The sequence below is a fragment of the Perognathus longimembris genome, chromosome 23 (assembly GCF_023159225.1).
Source record: "Perognathus longimembris pacificus isolate PPM17 chromosome 23, ASM2315922v1, whole genome shotgun sequence".
Classification (NCBI taxonomy): domain Eukaryota; kingdom Metazoa; phylum Chordata; class Mammalia; order Rodentia; family Heteromyidae; genus Perognathus; species Perognathus longimembris.
In genome coordinates, this window is record NC_063183.1 from 31,593,188 (window position 1) to 31,611,495 (window position 18,308).

The 18,308-nt window shown below is 49.5% G+C and overlaps 1 protein-coding gene across 7 annotated transcripts in view; it reads right to left on the bottom strand.

Moving 5' to 3' along the window:
• The window catches only part of Capn3 (calpain 3), a 29,339-nt gene that overhangs the window by 5,616 nt on the left and 5,415 nt on the right, over nt 1–18,308 (bottom strand). For 3 of the 7 annotated variants that reach the window (XM_048332893.1, XM_048332892.1, XM_048332894.1), the window contains exons 2-13: nt 12,534–12,603; nt 11,001–11,119; nt 9,452–9,585; nt 8,792–8,960; nt 5,953–6,036; nt 4,615–4,700; nt 3,639–3,716; nt 2,902–3,062; nt 2,019–2,188; nt 1,837–1,848; nt 1,093–1,301; nt 455–491 (exon numbers count right to left, since the gene is read on the bottom strand). In XM_048332893.1, the coding sequence (XP_048188850.1) occupies nt 455–491; nt 1,093–1,301; nt 1,837–1,848; nt 2,019–2,188; nt 2,902–3,062; nt 3,639–3,716; nt 4,615–4,700; nt 5,953–6,036; nt 8,792–8,960; nt 9,452–9,585; nt 11,001–11,119; nt 12,534–12,603 (1,329 nt within the window). Of the gene's footprint in view, nt 1–454; nt 492–1,092; nt 1,302–1,836; nt 1,849–2,018; nt 2,189–2,901; nt 3,063–3,638; nt 3,717–4,614; nt 4,701–5,952; nt 6,037–7,724; nt 7,869–8,791; nt 8,961–9,451; nt 9,586–11,000; nt 11,120–12,533; nt 12,604–17,232; nt 17,519–18,308 lie in introns of those variants that run through there. The other 4 variants (XM_048332890.1, XM_048332889.1, XM_048332895.1 and 1 more) reach the window with 3 other exon arrangements.

Below are 18,308 nucleotides of genomic sequence, written 5' to 3' on the forward strand. Positions count from 1 at the left end.
AAGCCCCTCAGAAGCCCTGCCAGACACGTGGTTATTCCTCCCACTTTGCAGATTGAGAAACTGAGTCACGGGGGGGGGGCGATACGATTTGACCAGGCCACTTGGGTGGGGAGCGAAGGCTCGGGTTTTGATGGCGGGTTCTGAGCTAGCTAGGAATTCCCGTCACTCAGCAGCATCCACGTGAGCCGTCTCCTCGATGCCCCTCCCTGCGGCCTTGCCCCCGTCCTCTCATCATGCGCCCCCGTTCTTCCCAGCCACGACTCACAAAATGCCCCCAAACCACCAGACCCACGTCTTCTGTCCACGCGCGGCAGACGCTGCGGTGACATGGTGTCATCTCCGCCCACAGCCTCCCTGCCCCTCGCTGGTCCTCGCTCTCCGTCACCAGCACTGCCCCTGCCCGGCAGGGACGCGGCCCTCCGGACCCCCCGACACCTAAGAGCCCACCACTCACCACCGGCCGGTCCACAGAGATGGTGTTTTCAACTTCCCTGTGGAAGACACAGACGTGTGGGTGCCTCAGTGGGACGTGGGGGGCTGGCCGCGCCGCTGCGTGGGTGGACAAGCTGGGAGTAACTTAAGGGAACCCTTGGGATTAACCATCCACCCCGCAGGCAGCCACGGGGCGGCATCGTTGCCAGCAGCCAAGGCGAACCACACAGGTGCTTACTGGCGGCGCCCAGACCGCCCCAAAGCCGTGACCTTGACACCGGAGTGGCAGGACTAGGAACATGTCTGTGAGGGCCAAGGGCAGGATACGGCCTTGCTGGTATAACCTAACACTTCAGCCACCCACAGTGCTTCTTACACCTCTACCCTATTTCATGTGTGTATCACCACCTCAAAATCCAGCAAACATACTTCTTCCTCTCCATTGTTACCTGAAGCACCCGGGACACACTAGGTGTTCAGTAAATATGTGCAAGACACACGAGAGAATCATGGCTCAGGGGCGGGCAGAGGCGGGGCCTGGCTGGCACCCCCAGGACCCCCGGAAGCGACTGGCCCAGCTGTCCGATCCCGTCTCTGACCTCTGGAAAGGGCGCCCGGGAGCTCTCAGGGATGGGTGGGAAGAGCCGGGCTGGCACTCACTCGGAGAGGTTCCTCTTCTCGGAGAAGACGCGGAGGATGAACTCCCCCTCCTGGTGGGGCTCGTAGGTGGAGGGCACGATGACGTACTCGCTGGGGGGCAGGCGGAAGCGCTGGGACACCTCCCGCATGTTGATGTAGGTTTTGCTGCGGGCCTTGGAGGCATTGTACAGGAAGAAGTCCTTCTGCAGGTGCTGCTTGTTCCCGTGCATCTAGGACACAGAGGAGCCCGTGGGCCCCGAGTCCCGCGGGAGCCCGCCGTCCCCTCCAGCTTATTCCCCATCCCCTGGTCCCCGGAATCACATCTGGACCCTCGAATATGCTCGACACCCTGGGGCTCCCGCCTCATCTCCTCGTCCTTGTGCGCTGTGATTCGGAAGTGAGGCCAAGTCTCTCATCCTGCCACACAAGGCCACTGACCAGGACGGGTGCGCACCTGCTCCGAACCCCGTCAGGCTGGGAAGGACTCCAGCCACCCTCAGAACATGTGTGTGTGTGACTGAGTGTGCAGCTGCCTGTGTATGCAAGAATGAGTGTGTGTGAGGTGTGTGTGTGCTGAGCAGTGTGGGTGGAAGGGGAGAGTGTCCGTCCCGAGTGTGCAATGCCCTGACCACCAGTTCTGCAGCTGCAATCGCACGGGCAGAGTCCTCGCCTACCACAGCCTCGCCCTGAACCCCGCCAGCCAGCGTCTCGTGAGCCCCACGTGGGCTCAGGGCCCCCGGGGAGTGCCGCCGGCCACTGCTGTACCTCTTTGGGAACCTGAGGAGAAACAGATGGAAGACGCCTCAGGTCTGAGGAAAGCTGGCAGGCGAGGCTACCCCAAAACCGCACACCCTGACTCCCCGAGTTCCACGCGGCTCCGCTGCACCTTCTCCAAGCACTGCAGGCCCGCCCCGCCGGGAAGAGGTGCGTTTCCAGGGCCCGCATACCTCGTAGATGGCAAAGCCGATGGTGAAGAGGTTGGCCCCCAGCTTCCGGTCCTTGCGGCGGTTCTTCTGCATCAGGGCCACCAGGAAGCTGCAGATCACCTCGGAGTCGTCGGGGTCGTCGTCTTCCTCCAGGAGCTTCAGCCGGTACTGTGGGTTGGTCCAGAAAGTGTCTGTTTCCCCCAGGAAGGAAATGCACACTCAGCTCCACTGCGCAGATAAAGGGCAGGAAGGAAAACGAGACAGAGGGAACCTATTCTCTGTCCCTTAGGAAATGGTTCCCTCTAGGGTCAACTGGACAAGGAGCAGCTGGTGAGCCATTATTTCTAGTGTATCTTGTGAGGTTGTTTGCAAAGGAGACCAGCCTGTGAATCTGAGGACCGCGTGGGAAAGATTCGCCCTCAATGTCAACAAGCACCGTCTAGTCAGCTGGGGGACCCTGATAGAGCCAAAAGGCTGGAAATGGATTTGCTTTCCCTCCTGGAAAGAGTTTCCTTTCTCTGACCTCAGACATCATGATTTCAGGCTTCCTGGTCTTTAACGTCAAGATTTACACTAGGAGACACAGATCTCGGGCCTTTGGCCTTGGACTGGAAATTCTGTCACCAGCTTCCCATGTTCTGAGGGCTGTAGACTTGTGTCTACAGATCCCTGACCCGAACTGCTGCAGTCCTCCAACTACCCTCAACCCGACGGACACAGCATTGCTCTACAGCTTCCTGCTTCAACAGGGCCACCGACTCGCTGATGAAAAACCCCAGCAGAATGGGAAGGATTTAGTAAGCTAGCAGATGTCTGGAGCTTAGTAAAGACTCAGCGCATGGTGGTCAACATTGTTCTGGAATTTGCTCTGCTCGGATGGTTCCCCATGGAAAGGAACCCTCACCTGGGAAGTTGCGGCAGCCTCCAGCGGAGCAGCCTCTCACCCAGCGGCCCTCGTTCACGGACACGGTCCAGGCCTGAAGCTTATCAGACTCCAGGGCATCGGCTGTGAGGTTGCAGATCTCCAGCTTTGTGAAATGGTAGGTGAAGTCATCATAGGACATCCTGAGAGGTTGGAAGACAAGAAAGGCCCATGTGGGAACAGGTGGGAGAGGCCAGGGAAGGGGTGGTTCTAGGACTAATGCAGCATAACACATTAGTTCTCAGGAACTTGATCACCCCAAAGGAGGCTGGCTTTTCTTTTTAGAGAAAACACTGCCAGTTCTGATGTATCTTCTCCAAACTACCAATCAGGTCTTGTGGGAATACAGCTCGGGTGTGTTTGAGCAGCGAGCTAGACATGTAACTGTGCACCAGGCACAGTGCGAGGCTCGGCAGGAGATATCATTTGGGAAAGGACAGTGAAGCAGGCAATTTGAAAGGTGATGAACATCTCCTGTTAATGAATCTGGAAGCAAATGTGGCTAGAACAGGAGCCACATCACCATGGCCTGCTCCCGAGCTCAGTCATCCCATTCTCAGAACCTCATCCCTGCTGGGCTGCTGGCTGGAGGAGGAGAGCAGGGCCCAAATCTCCCAGCACCAGAACCTGACAGCGTCTGCCTAGGGACCGAGCTCTGAGCTTTCACCACCCTGCCTCGTCCTTCCCTCTTCAGGTGCTTCCTGCAGTCCAGGGCTCACCAGAACTCTCCATCCTCAGTGACCTGGTGCTGCAGACGGGCCTTCTCCTCTTTGTCCACGAAGCTCCAGTCTTTCCAGCTGGTGGTGAAACACAGAGAGTACGGAAGGAGGAAGAAGGGAAGGCCTGATGTGTGTTGCCACAGAAGGCTTCTGGGAAAAACTGCAGCCAGAGTGAGCCATCAAAATGCAGATCTTGCCTTTCACACTTACTACCAAGTCCCGCTGTCCTGAATAAAGGAGGAACTCAGGCAGCTGCAAACTGGAAGGTTCCAGTAGAGGCAACCCGGAGCGAATGAGTTCAGTGTAGAGCATTACATTCTGGAGCCTGTGTAAGTTCTTTTTGTTTGTTTTGCCAGTCCTGGGGCTTGAACTCAGGGCCTGAGCACTGTCCCTGGCTTCTTTTTGCTCAAGGCTAGCACTCTGCCACTTGAGCCACAGCACCACTTCTGGCCTTTTTCTATATATGTGGTGCTGGGGAATCAAACCCAGGGCTTCATGTATACGAGGCAAGCACTCTGACACTAGGCCACATTCCCAGCCCCCGTGTAAGTTCTTCACATTTGTTCTTGTTGTTGCCCCAAGCCGATTTCCTACTCCTTTTCTTGAGATTGATTCTCACTATGCAGCCCAGGCCGGACTCAAACTTGCAGCCCTCCCACCAGAGCCTTCTGAAATCCATCCTTGTAGCTACAACCTGCAGTAATCATTCCGGGAGCCCGGCTCCCAGGGTTCTGCTCCCTACCCCCCTCTGGAGCCGGCGCCTGCGCCTTCTCCTCCACAGCTCAGGTCCCTGCGCCTTTCTGCAGTGCTGAGGACATTTGCTCTCGGGGCCGCGCACTGGGGCGGCAGTCGCTCTGCCGTACATCCTCAGCGGGTCTTTGACTCTGAGGGTGATCTCCTGCCCTCCTGGGTTCTCCTGGTACAGTGCCCGGCCCCCTGCGCTCCAGCCCTGCTGTCTCCATCCGTGGTCACCTACCCATCACTCCAGGAGCCATTCCACTCCACCTGGCCCCAGGGGTTCCGCAGCCGCACCAGCTTCACCTTCTCGCCTTTGAATGTGGCCTTGGGCAAAGAGAACAATCAGGGTCTGGAAAGGAGAGCTTCATTCTCGTGCAGGGGGTCAGGGTAGGGACGGAACGAGCCTGCGGTAGAGCTGTCCTGCCCGGCCTTGGCCAAGAGCTGTTGAATGTTGGGGTGAGAACCTAGACAGGACTTAGGGGGCCTTGGGTAGAGCGCACTGATAGACAGCTTTCCTAGCAAGCAATCTCTGGCACCACAAAGAAAAAGAAAAATGGATTTCTGAGTCTGGCTCTGGCTTCATTATCTTCTAAGAACCAATTTTCCAGAAGACTATCTTAGTTACTGTTGAGCTTTAGGGGAGGAGAAAAATACACTAGGTGCCCTTGTGTGAATTTTCATTCACCTACTTTTTGGACAATACTGGGTTTTGAAATCAGCCTGTGCTTTCTGGGCAAGCACTCTGCCACTTGAACCATGCCCTCAGTCCATGTGTGAATTTTTTTTTTTTTTTTTTTGGCCAGTCCTGGGCCTTGGACTCAGGGCCTGAGCACTGTCCCTGGCTTCTTCCCGCTCAAGGCTAGCACTCTGCCACTTGAGCCACAGCACCGCTTCTGGCCGTTTTCTGTATATGTGGTGCTGGGGAATTGAACCTAGGGCCTCATGTATCCGAGGCAGGCACTCTTGCCACTAGGCTATATCCCCAGCCCCCATGTGTGAATTTTTAAAAAGCCCCAGCTGGCTGAGGAACTACAGACCAATGCCCCCTTCTAGACGGAGCAGGTGGAAAGAGGTGAGCCTCCCTCCAGTCTGCTGCAAAGCGCACACGCAGACAAACAGTGCCTCACTCTCCTTCCCTTTCTTCCCCACTGTGTACTGCAGGCCGGACTAGACTCCTGTTTCTGACATGACCCAGGAAAGCCCAGAAGTTCCAGAGGAACAAAACCTTATACAGTAACTGGACACGAGAGAGCGGGACATATGGTAATATAGTAATCCAATTCTGTAAGACAAAGGCAGCATTTCTAGTTGTCCCTCAGAAACATGTGAGAAATCACCACTGACAGCACTGAGAATACCAAGTACCAAGTACCGTGTGTCACAAGACTCACTTGTACTTTCTGCTGTTCCCATAGACCCTCCATCCCCAGGCTGTGGGCTTCTATATTGAGTGGAGCCCCTGACAGTGGGCAAGCTCTGTGGGTGAAGAAGCCCAGAAAGGGGCTAAGCTCTGACTTCAGGAGGCCAACCCAAGTAGGTCCCCACCCCCCATCCTGCCAAGCCCCACCAGGCTCACCTCCTCTAGTCCAGTGACCGAGTAGGCATGACCTTTGACCAGCCCGCAGGCCATTCTTGTTTCATATTGAACTGGAACAATTGTCTGTGGGACAATAACCAGATGGCCCATCAGGAATTGGGGAGCAGACCCTCAAGAGCACCCAGAAGACACAGCCCCAGGCCAGAGGCTATAAAGGCTTGGTCCTGGCCACCAGAGGGCAAGATGGGTACTGAGACATCAAGGGGGTGAATGTTTCTGCTTCTACTTCTGCTTTCTGAACCACATCGAATGAGAAGGAGGATAGATGGGAGCTGTCCTGGAATTTGGGTCCCCCCTTCCTGTGATCCTATCCAGAGTTGACTAAGTGATTGAGAAAAGGGTTGAATGCAACCTACGGATTTATACTTTTTACACCCCTCATCTTCTTCATACCTGTCAAGAATATGATAGTCAAGAAACCATAGTCACAGCGCCCAGGGAGGCTATCGTGAGGGGGCAGATCCCTGCTCAGACCTGACTGTGCCTAAGAGTGTAGGGGTAGCTGCTCCATTTGCAGAAATGCCCAAGTTGTAGACCCAGGGGTCCTTGAAAGACAGGTAGGATCCCCAAAGCCCAGTGAGAACTAGATTACAGGCATCAGCGGGCCGACTAACACAACCACAGGGGCACTCTCCAGAGCCACACAGGGCCATGGAGTTCCGGAAGCCTCTTTTGGTGGACAGGTCAAACCAGGGATTTTGACATCTCAGTGTCTCCCAGATCTCAGTCTTCATATGATCCAGACCAAGAAAGAGCAGTCAAGGAGATGCCCTCAGCCTCATATCTACATACCTGAAGTAGGACTTGGGTCATGTTATCCAAGAATACTATGGCTATACTCTAGTAGTTCCACTACTGGGAATCTGTCCTAGGGTCATGTCATAGATGTATCTATTGAGATACTTACTATAGCATTTTAAAAAGTAACAGCAAACAAACAACCCTCCAACTTCCCAGTTTAATAGGATATACGGTTACTAAGTTACAACATACCTGCATGCTGGGACATTATATAACTACTAAAAAGTGTTAGGAAGTACTTAGTGACATATGAAGAATACATAACTAACTGAAGAAAGCAGGCTGCAAGCAGGTAAATACAAGATTAAAAAATATTTAGATTAGGGGCTGGGAATGTGGCTTAGCAGTAGAGTGCTTGCCTTGCATGCATGAAGCTCTGGGTTCGATCCCTTAGCACCACATAAACAGAAAAAGCCGGAAGTGGCGCTGTGGCTCAAATGGTAGAGTGCTAGCCTTGAGCAAAAAGAAGCCAGGGGGGCTGGGGATATGGCCTAGTGGCAAGAGTTCTTGCCTCATATACTTGAGGCCCTGGGTTCAATTCCCCAGCACCACATATACAGAAAATGGCCAGAAGTGGCCCTGTGGCTCAAGTGGCAGAGTGTTAGCCTTGAGCAAAAAGAAGACAGGGACAGTGCTCAGGCCCTGAGTCCAAGCCCTAGGACTGGCAATAAATAAATAGATTAATTAATTAAAACAAAAAATATGTAGATCAAATGTATACATAAAAAACCCCTAAGTATATCAAAGGTTGTGGTTATTTTTAGATGGGGAAAATATAGGTTGAATTTTCCTCTGCATTCTGTACGACTCAGTTTTGTTTAGTATTAGACCATGAGGGGAGAGACTTTGTTCTCTCCACTGAACTAGTGGACAAAGCGAGAGTGGTGGGAGGGTGTGGCACCAGCAGGGCAGTGTCATGCAGGGGGGCCGACAGCTGGGGGCGTACACACCCGGGAAGGCCTGTCCTCTGAGCCTCTGGGGTCAAGGTCTGAATCCCTGAGCAGTGAGTTATCCATGTTCCTCACCATCCGGGCAATCAATTCCCCCATGTTCAAACCAGAAGGAGAGGTTCCATAGGTCATGTTCGTGCCATCCTGAGGCCCGTCGGGGAGGGGAGGGGTCAACCCGGGAGAGGGAGGAGAGCAAACAGAGAAGGGAGGGAAAAGGAGATAGAAAGTGGGAGGGAACAGAGGAAGAGATGGGAGATGAGCAGAGCATGAAGGGAGAAAAGCTGAAGAAAAGGGATATAGAAAGAAAACATCCACTCATGGTGCTTTATAATAAACCCTTTAAGCTTTCCTATCCACGGAGGTGCTGGGAGAGAGAGAGACGGGAATTACAGAAACAGAAGTGACATCCAAGGAGGCATCTCCTAAGAGCTTGACCATAATCAGCCATCTTGGTTCCTGGCTTAGCTCATGTCACCGGTTTAACCGAGTGGGGACCACAGGCTGCTCTTCGGGATAACACAGAGCTCAGGAATCAAGCAGATGTGGTCCAAGCCCAGGAAACTTGAGGCGTTCTCAGGTCCAGAAGCAAGTACGTGGCGAGCTTATGGGGGCGGGCTGGGACTGCACAGCCCACCCGAGGGAGGACTTCACCGTCCGCTGTCCAAGGTTTAGAATACACTTGCCCCCCTCCCCCACCTGCTCCCACTCTCTCTGCCTCTCCTTCCATTTTTTTTTAAATAAACAGGACAATTTGGAAAATTTGCTAATTGCTCATTTTCAAAGTCAAGAATCCGTTCCTTTTTTTCTCTTCCCTCCCTCCCTTACTCTTACCCTTTCCTCCCTTACTCTTACCTCTTACTCTTTCCCTCCATCCTTTTTCTTTTCTCTCTTGAACAGTGCTGACCTTGAATTCAATCTGCTGACCCAGACTCCCAAATAATGAGATTACAAGCAGTTTCTACTTCTTAGAACAGAAGAAAGCTATTCCAGAAAAAAGTTCTATGCTGTCAGTGCCAGTAACTAAGTGAAAAATGTCCCTGTCCTGCGCCCTCCCCCCTCCGACTTACATCAATGGAGCAGCCCATGAGGGAGCCTCTCTCAATGGCTTTCCTCATGATCTTGTACATGTCTCTGGGAGCCTCCTTGATCTCAAAAAACTCTGTTACCCCTCCTGTGAAGTCCTCCATGGCCTCTGTGGTATTCCCGCCTTTCAGGGCTTCATAGGAACCATGGAGCCTTGGAGAGAGGAAAAAAAAAAAGAAAACTGTGTGGTCAGAGTTCCAGGAAACACAACCAAGTACCAGTTCCCCTAAAACATTATCTGTGATGTTCTCTCATCAATTCTCCATCAACCCTGCAAGCTAGTGAGCTGGTTGCTAGGATACTCTTCCTTCTCCATAACAGAGACTCAAGAGGCTAAGAGACAGACAGCCAGAACCAGAGGCATTGGAACCCGGCTAATCGCATTTCTGTATATTCTCTTTCCTCCATAGGGGGACCCTGAGATGGGCCTGTGTTAAAGTTATAAGCAGCTGGGGTAGGAGCTTCTAAATTGAAAGATATCATGGCTTTATGAATATGCTACAAGCTCCTGAGATTGACTCAAGCAAGATCCTAGGATCAGAGGTAAACACACGTGCACATGATCATACACACATATACATTCTGCTTGAGCCATCCACATTCCTACCCCTAGCTCCGCCTCATCTGCCAAAGTGTCATCTTACTTAGCATAGGCCTTTTCCAGCAGAGCACTCCAGAACTCATTGCGGTGGTTAGATTTGGTGAAAACCAGTTGGTTGTTGTAGGTTGGCAGACAGTCATCAATAACCACGTCCACCCAGTCTCCATAGCGCCAGAACTGCAAGTAAGAAGCACAGTTGCACTCGTGGATTCTCATTAGGAAATACTTTCTTAGTCCTGCACTCCTCTGGGGGCTCCGATCCCAGAGCAGCACCGTTTCCGAGGCCCCGCACTCTGGAATTGGTGCATCCCACTTTGGGTTTGAGTCCTGAATCTCCTTCTAAGTGGACTGGTAGCTTCCTGAGGGGATGAAGTGAGCTATGTACCATTTGCTCTCTTCTGTAGAGTTCAGCCCAGGCCTGGGCACTGTGGGGCCCTCTGAGTATCTTGGGATTTCAGGTTTTCATTGCCCTGCCATTGAGATCAGGAGTAGAACTTAAATATAGGTATTTTTAGCTGTCCAGGGTGATTGTCATGTACCACTAAGATTGAGAACTCCTGTGTAAGTGAAACTGTTGTGTTGATTACATATTTCTTGACGACAAACTGAAGCAGGATTGAAATGAAAGAGGAAAGAGTATATTACCCACAGTACACTCTTGCTTTCACGAGAACAACTATTTGATTTCTGGATGTTCTTTTCTGAGCAGATCAGTTTGAATGAAGGTCAAATACACTTTAATCTCTCTCCTATGTGCCTTCCCCATCACTGAAATTAAAAGGACGGCCACCTGTCTGGTCTTTGTATCTGTGGCCCTTTAGGTATAAGATCTTTAAAAAGCAGAAGGAAACTAGCAGTGTGTTGTCACAGAAAGAGACAAATCAGGGCCTTTCCCACGTTCTGCAGGCAGGCCCTTTGGGAGGCCTTCAGTGCTGAGATATGCGACAGTGTTATGCTAGGAGTCATGACAGGACATTAGGAAATGGAGACAGACAGACCCCCAGAGTCCCACAGAGTACCAGATCCCCACATGCAGAATTGTCTTTAGCTCCATCCAGTAACCAGGATTTGATCTACACCAAGATGATTTGGGCCTAGAAACTTTGCAGTTCCGACTCGAGAATCAAGAGATTTCGTTCTGGGCCAAACCACAAGCTTGACACCCATAATTACCAGAATATTCTTTCAGAGCCTAGAAGAGGTGAGTGAATGATAGACTTGTAGACCTGCCTTACAGGGCAAAAAGTAATAGGAGCTGAGGTCTATGGACCAGAGTTCCAGCTCTGGCTAACACTGTAGGAACATTGTAGGAACTTATATAGAACAGCAACTCTAAGATGCACAGCCACTTGGAGAGCAGAAATAACCACAGTCAAGCAAACTGGATGAATGTCCTCCTGCTTTTCAAGGGCACAGTGGATGGTGCGTGGGGTTAGGAAGGCAGAGATAAACAACCGCTTCCTCACACACTTGGAGCAGTAGGGGGATTGCTGCTGCCCACTGCTGGTGGGTGGGTGGGTGGAAGGTCAAGGGGAGGAGGCCGGTGGTGGGTGGTCTGCAGCTGACCCTCTTCTCTGCTGTCAGTACCTTACCTGGAAGTGGAAGATTCCTGCGTAGTTCTCAGTGAAGCTTTGGTCATGGGGTATAACTCGGAAGAGCAGGTGCTCATTCAAGGTCAGGCAGGCAATGGCTGCAAGGAACCAGCAGTCCCCTGCAGGCAAACACACGGGCCAGGGTTGAGGGGAAGAGAGGACCCAACCCCCACTAGCTGCTTCGTCTTTGGAGAGGGGAGTTGCTGGGTCCCCAGTGTCCAGAGTCCAGCCTGACCTGACAGAGGTGTGAGCCCAGGCAAGAGGCTTCTGACAGGAATCCCTCAGCAATGGATCAACAGAGCACCCCCGCAGGACTGGGCATTTTCTAAAGACCTGGGGCAAATTCTCCTTTCACAAAAGAAACTCATGTCCTTCTTAGGCCTCCACAGAGACGCAGGGTGAGGCAAACAGACTTGTCCTTCCTGCCCTTTACCTTCACCCTTCTGACCTCAGGGGAGACTGAGTGTCAAGAGAACCACCGTGAGGCAGCTGCCCTGGAACCAGTCTACATGGAGGCACTAAGAACAGGACACTGCTGGCAATGCACTGCACTGCAATGCAATGGGAACACCTTCTTATTCCCTGCATGTCCCTTCTGTCGGAGTAGTGTATATAGTGAAGGTATGAACACGGTGTGTGTGCGTGTGTGTGTGTGCGCATGTGTGTGCGTGCATGGGTGTGTGTGTACACTCAGGGACTATAGCTCCTACACTCACACACTTACTCATTCTTTAAAGGACAAGTTAACGGCCATGGTAGATGTACAGAAGGGAGGCTGAGAGCCGCCCAAGGCCACTCCTCCTGCTCCTCTGGCTAAAGGGCACAGGGCCTTCGGGCAGCCTTCCGTCTAGTGCAAGAACGTGGACATCCAAAGCCTTCTCAGCCTCCCCTGGAGTTAAGCAAGCCAAATGTTTTTCAGTTGGTGTTGGGTGAAAGGCCTTTCCCCTCAAGTTTTAAATTGTGTCTGTTGGTGGCATTTCCAACTGTACTTTGCTGGGCTTGTCTGCTGTCTGCACCAAGGGAAGAGGCAGAGAGGAAGGTCTGGTAGAACAGCAAGAGAACAAGCAAACAGAAACTTGGGTGCTTCTCCATGTGGCAAATGTCATCTGTGTGGGGCTGCCCTGGGGGAACTAAGACCAGAGATGGTTACAAAGTGTTCTTTCCCTTTCTAGCATTGCATCTTGTGTGGGGGTATAGATTCTCCATGTAGCCAGTCACAGAGCTGTCCTCTAAGGAAGAGGGGTGCAGTTAGAAGCATGGATCTGTCCTGCTGGGTTGTGTGTGTTGGCGTCCTTGAGTCTCAAAGGAGGCAGCAGCACATGACATAGTCCTGTGACCCAGGGCAACGTGCCAATGGGAGATGGGAGCGGAAGCAAAGCCATCACCAGCGCCATCGCCTAGGCCAATAAGCACAAAGGCAACGCTTCCCAGATACATTAAACATGCATTTTGTCTCTTTACCTCCCAGAAAGGGCCCACACCTTTTCATCACCCCTGGGTCATCTGACAGAGATAGCAAGAAGGCTTTCCTACCTAGATCTCCTTGACAGATGTCAGTTCTATTGGCTCCACCAATGATAAATCGGGGGTTCTCACAAATTTCCTGTGAAACACAAAGGAAACTGTCAGGTCATACTATCACTAATAGCTTAATAGCTGTCATTTATTGGGTTTTATTAGGCAGTGCTGGTACCAGGTGTCAGGAGCTTTACAGACACCACTCATCCGAGTCTTTAAAACAGCCCTGTGAACTGGATACTAGTGTTATTTTTCATAGAAGAAAACTGAAGCTGAGAGAGGTTAAGAAACTTAAAATAGTAGAAGTCAGCTTGCGCCCACTTTTCACTGCTGTGTGCTGTTCCCGCACACTGATTCTAAGTGGGCAAATTGAGTCAGGAAGGTGTCATTCCTGTCACAGCTCCGACCAAGTAAAAGCATGGCTCTTGCTTTGCTATGCCAGAAAGAGGATAAAGGTCTTTCTTTCTCCCCAAGACGTGACGACACAGGAATTTGGAGTGGGCCCATGTCCCACAGCGCACAGGCTCTGGATGCTCTGAGGGGCTGCGAGAGGGGCTCAGGCGGTAGAGCGCCAGCCAGTGAGCGAAACCAAAAATAAGAGACCAAAAATAAGAGAAGGAAATTTTTAAAGAGGGCTTGAACGCTCAGGAAGCAGAGAGTAAATTTCGTGGGGACCTCACTGCTCAGCCATCTGTCGTCGGGCACATATTTTGCTCAGGTGCACCCAGCATAGCACTAGGCATGAGCAACTTTCATTCAAGCTTTAGGTACCAGGTTATGTGCAGCCCCGCAGAGGCCAACAGAGGGCGCTCTTGACTTCATCTGGAGATAGCGAAAGCCTTTCATGCTCTCTTAATTAAATAATATTATATAATTATGCTACAATAATTAAATATAGATTAAATAATAATAAAGAGTTTTCGTTAGGGATTAAATAGGAAAGGTTATTTAATATAGACTAAATATAAGTAAACCATAAATACTATTAAATAGTTACAGATTTTTCAGTGTTGGGTTTGGTTTTAACATTACTCCCTGCAACTTCAAGAAGCCTGGCTACTTCTGCAACACACACTCTCTGTCGCTCTCCCCTCCCGTCTTTACCCAGCCATCCAGCATACCCAGGGGAGCAGACGCTCCCCCCACTCTCTCTCCCACCCAGGGGAGGCCTGGCTCATACCACACCCCAGCTCTCCTCTCTTGCAGAGCTCCATGCACGGTCAGGAGAAACCAACAATGTCATCGTTAAAGAAGGTTACCTACATTGCCATTGCGTGCGGTGGGGGGTGGGGCGGGAGGAAGGGGGGCGTGCAACAAGTAGAGAGAATAGAGATAGACACAGACTCTGAACATAACTGCTTGGGAATAACTTTGGCATGAAGACCATGGAAAGTTTTACATAGTTAAAAGTTAGATCACCAAAGGAGGTTACCAGCAGGGGAGGAACGAAAGGTGTAACTCTCCTGAATATGTAAAATACTGTTTATTGAAATGATGAATTCCAGAAATGGAAGCATGCGTTGTTTATGTTGTTAGTGGTAGGAAAAAAGATACAGAAAAAAAAACCTTGTGTTAATTAGGAACTAAGATTTTCTAGTGTGTAAGAAAATACATGAGGGCTGGGAATATGGCTTAGCGGCAAGAGCGCTTGCCTTGTATACATGAAGCCCCGGGTTCGATTCCCCAGCACCACATATATAGAAAACGGCCAGAAGTGGCGCTGTGGCTCAAGTGGCAGAGTGCTAGCCTTGAGCAAAAAGAAGCCAGGGACAGTGCTCAGGCCCTGAGTTCAAGGCCCAGGACTGGCCACCAAAAAAAAAAAAAAAGTGAAATTATAAAATAAAGTAACAGTGCTAAAGTTAAATTATATATTTAAGTTATGATTTACTTTTCTCTTACTAAAAGTATTTCCTATCCCTATGTAAACAAAAGAACATACAGGTAATATACATCTCTGAAGAAAAGAAAATGAACAAATACTACAAACAATAACTAAAACCATTTTCCCAAAATGTATTTGATATGTGCTTTCAAAGAGTAAATTGGGCTGAGAGTGATGGAGCTGAAAGGGGAGATGGACAAATCTAGTGGTGCGGTTACTATGAGTAATCACAGACCAGGCAGGCAGAAAGTCGGTAAGAATATAGTTTTCTATCCATCCCCTTGCTTAGACTGACATCACTAGAAGACTGTATCCAAAACTGGAGAATAAAGCCTTCTCAAATGTAACATATGTCACTGAGATAGATCACATTCTAGGTCATAAAATATGAAAATAATATCATTCCTTATTTAGCAAATTTTTTTTTTTTTTTTTTTTTTTTTGGCCAGTCCTGGGCCTTAGACTCAGGGCCTGAGCACTGTCCCTGGCTTCTTCCCACTCAAGGCTAGCACTCTGCCACTTGAGCCACAGCGCCGCTTCTGGCCGTTTTCTGTATATGTGGTGCTGGGGAATCGAACCTAGGGCCTCATGTATCCGAGGCAGGCACTCTTGCCACTAGGCTATATCCCCAGCCCTAGCAAATGTTTTTAAAAAACCCACAGAAACTAAAGCAGTACTGGAGCATAACCCAAAACTAAAAATAAGTATCTGTTGTTATATGTGTTCGCCTGTGTGGTTCAAATCCCAGCACTGCAATCAATTGATCGATCAGTTGATCAACCAAGTGATTACATACAGAAATAGAATACAGGAGTTGGGAATTTATCTCAGTGGAAGAGTGCTTGCCTAGAAAGAGCAATCCTCAGTACCACACAAAAAAAGCTAAGAAAGAGAATACAGACAAAACTGAGAGAGAATATAGACAAAGCTGTCTTGCAAAATCATTCCTAATAATTTATATAAATATTCTGCCTCCTTGGTAGTAGGGCAAACCTTAAGGAAGTGCGGGCTATGCTGAGGTCTTGCTTCTGAAGAGTACAGTATGAAAAAGGAGGAGTAAAGAATGAAACACTGCTTTAGCTTGCCTTGTATACATGAAGCCCTGGATTTGATTCCTCAGCACTACATATATAGAAAAAGCCGGAAGTGGCACTGTAGCTCAAGTGGCAGAGTGCTAGCCTTGAGCAAAAAGAAGCCAGGGACAGTGCTCAGGCCCTGAGTTCAAGCCCCAGGACTGGCAAAAAACAAAAAATCAAAACAAAACAAAACAAAAAAATGAAACACTACTTCAACCCGGTTTTTAAGGTCAATATCAATAGCGATAAGGCATGCTTATAATCTGTGCTCTCAATGTAAAATATAGTGAAGATGGTGAACATTCTCTCCACAAACCCAAAAGCCCAGTAGAGTCAGGAGAAAAACAGTGGAAAACACCAAATGAGAAACACTTCACAAAGTACTGAGTGGTACTACATAAAACTTTTCAGATCTTCAAACACACCTGAAATTTGAGAGAGAAGGTGAAGCAGACCTGACAACTAAATTTAATGTCCTATTTTGAGTGGCAATCTTGGAATAGAAAAGGGAAGTAGACAACACCTAAGGAAATCTGAAGAAAGTGTGGACTTCATTTCTAATAATATACCAGCATTGGTTAATTGATTGTAAAAAATGTGCCATACTTTTATGTTAATAATAAGGAAAACTAGGTAAAAGGCACAATGGTAGTTCTAACATCCATAGCAGATATATTCCAAGACCTGAAACTGTGCATAGTATCAAACTCTACTTTTTACCTATAGATACATCTATGACCAAGTTTAAGTTATAGATTAGGCAATAACTAATAATAGTAACTAATAAAATAATAAAATAGAATAATTATGTTAATATAGTCAAAGGTATTTAAAACTTAAGAATCATTTATCCTCCGGAATTTCTCACTTAATATTTTTTAGCTACATGATCAGAGTAAAAAAGGAAACCATACAGAGTAAAACCACAGGTAAAGGGTTACTATGTATGTCACCTCTGCATACAATTGTCACAACTTTTCTGTAAATCCAGTAATTGGTGTAAAATTAAAAGTTCATTTAACCAAGAGATTTAGTGATTCAAGATTATTTTCCAAGCCTCCAGTTGGGTGGAACATACGCAGTGCTTTGGGGCCACTGGTTTAAGGAAGTTTGTTGCTCACTCTAATACAGAAAGAGGGGCCCATCTAGCTCCTCTGATACAGCTCTAATATAGGAAGAAGGACTGTGACCAAACACACTATTAAGCACTTTGGCCTGTTCCTGCTGACAATACTGGGCTTCTCAGTGGTCCCTTCCTAGGACAGCCTGGAGCAAACAGCTTCACATGGAAGGAGCCTGGTGGGTCAGCATGGACTCTTCCGCTGAGACGGAAGTGACAGCATACTAATGAGCCAACACTAGATGGAAAGTTAATGCCAATCCCCAGTTTCCCAATTTTTACTGTTCACCACCTTCTGTGGTGAAACTGAGCCTCAATGCTCTTCACCCTCCATTCTCCTATCTCCAGACTTCTGCTCTCAAAGGAGGGCCATGGTAACGGATACATTATTGTCCTATTGTAAGTTTAAGTCAGTGCATTAGCTGTCTTGAAAATATTTAGTCTCGGGACCTATAAAGTAGTATTACAACTTGCAATTCAAGAATAGAAAACACAACCTGCAGTTTCAGGAGGGAGCAGGACAGTTACTTGGGAACATGGGTAAGAACCCTGGTAAGCTACTACTTGCTCAGAGTAGGGAAGGCATGGCCTCCGACTCTGAGCCACTTCACTTCCTGTTCCCCTTTGAACCCCTACCTTTGGCCTTTTCCATGTGATGGCCTTCATCTTGGTTTTCTGGCTCAGCTCATGAGAGCCCAGGGCCTGCACACCTGCTGGGAAGACACGGTCTTCAAAGAGACACTTCTGAGCCAGACACCGTTGTTTGAGAGCCACAAAATCCTGCCCCTCAAACTTAAGGGGCTGCGTGACAGTTCCCTCTCCATTCCTCCTGTCCCTCTCTCGGATCACGCGGTCACAGAAGAATCCTGGGAGCAGGTAGGGCATAGTGACCACCTAGGGAATGGCGTTGGGCCTTCCCTGTAGCTTCTCTCCGGCTGCACCCTCGGCCCAGGCCTAATCCTCTGGTGAATGGTGCAGAGCCTATATAGCTCCTCCACCCTCAGCGGCGCGATGCAAATGAACACAGCCCAGAGAAAGGCGATGGTCAGAGTCAGCAGCTTTGGCTGGAGGCCCCTGAGCCCATGGTCTAGGGGTAACACATACAAGTCAGAGAGAGAGCCAGGGAGGGGAGGGAGCAAGCCAGAGATGGCCCCAGGACAGACCACAGTGGCCCCTAGACCTTTAGGGCACCTCTAACAGCCTTGCCTGGAACTCTTTCTTTAAAAAGAGAAAACATAGTTACGGAGAGCTTACCCTGCCTCAGCAAAAGGCATTCATGCCTTTGACAGTGGCAGTCAATGGGATATAGCATGGGGCCTTCTAAACATGCTGTATACACTAATCCTATACAGGCTGCTGAATGCATAGGAGGAATCTGCTCCAGGCCTTTGTCTGAGGGTAATGAAGCCTGCATTCTCCTGATGTCCCTGCCCTACCCCCCAAAAAACCTTGACCAGCCATTTGGGGACTCTGCTCTGGAACAAGGACCCACAGGGTAGGATACTGGACCTTGGAGGGAAGCCCCAATTAAATTAGGCTCCAGACAGTGAGTAGTCTCGCCTCTTGCTCATTCAGAACCCTTAGGGCAGAGGGTGATGGATGAGGAAGAAAGATAAATGTGGGTTGGAATTCTATCACCAAGAAAGCTTAGCTTTCTCAAAGTTTCACCACGCTTCAACAGACAAAGGTAATGTGGCATGAAGGGCTTGAAG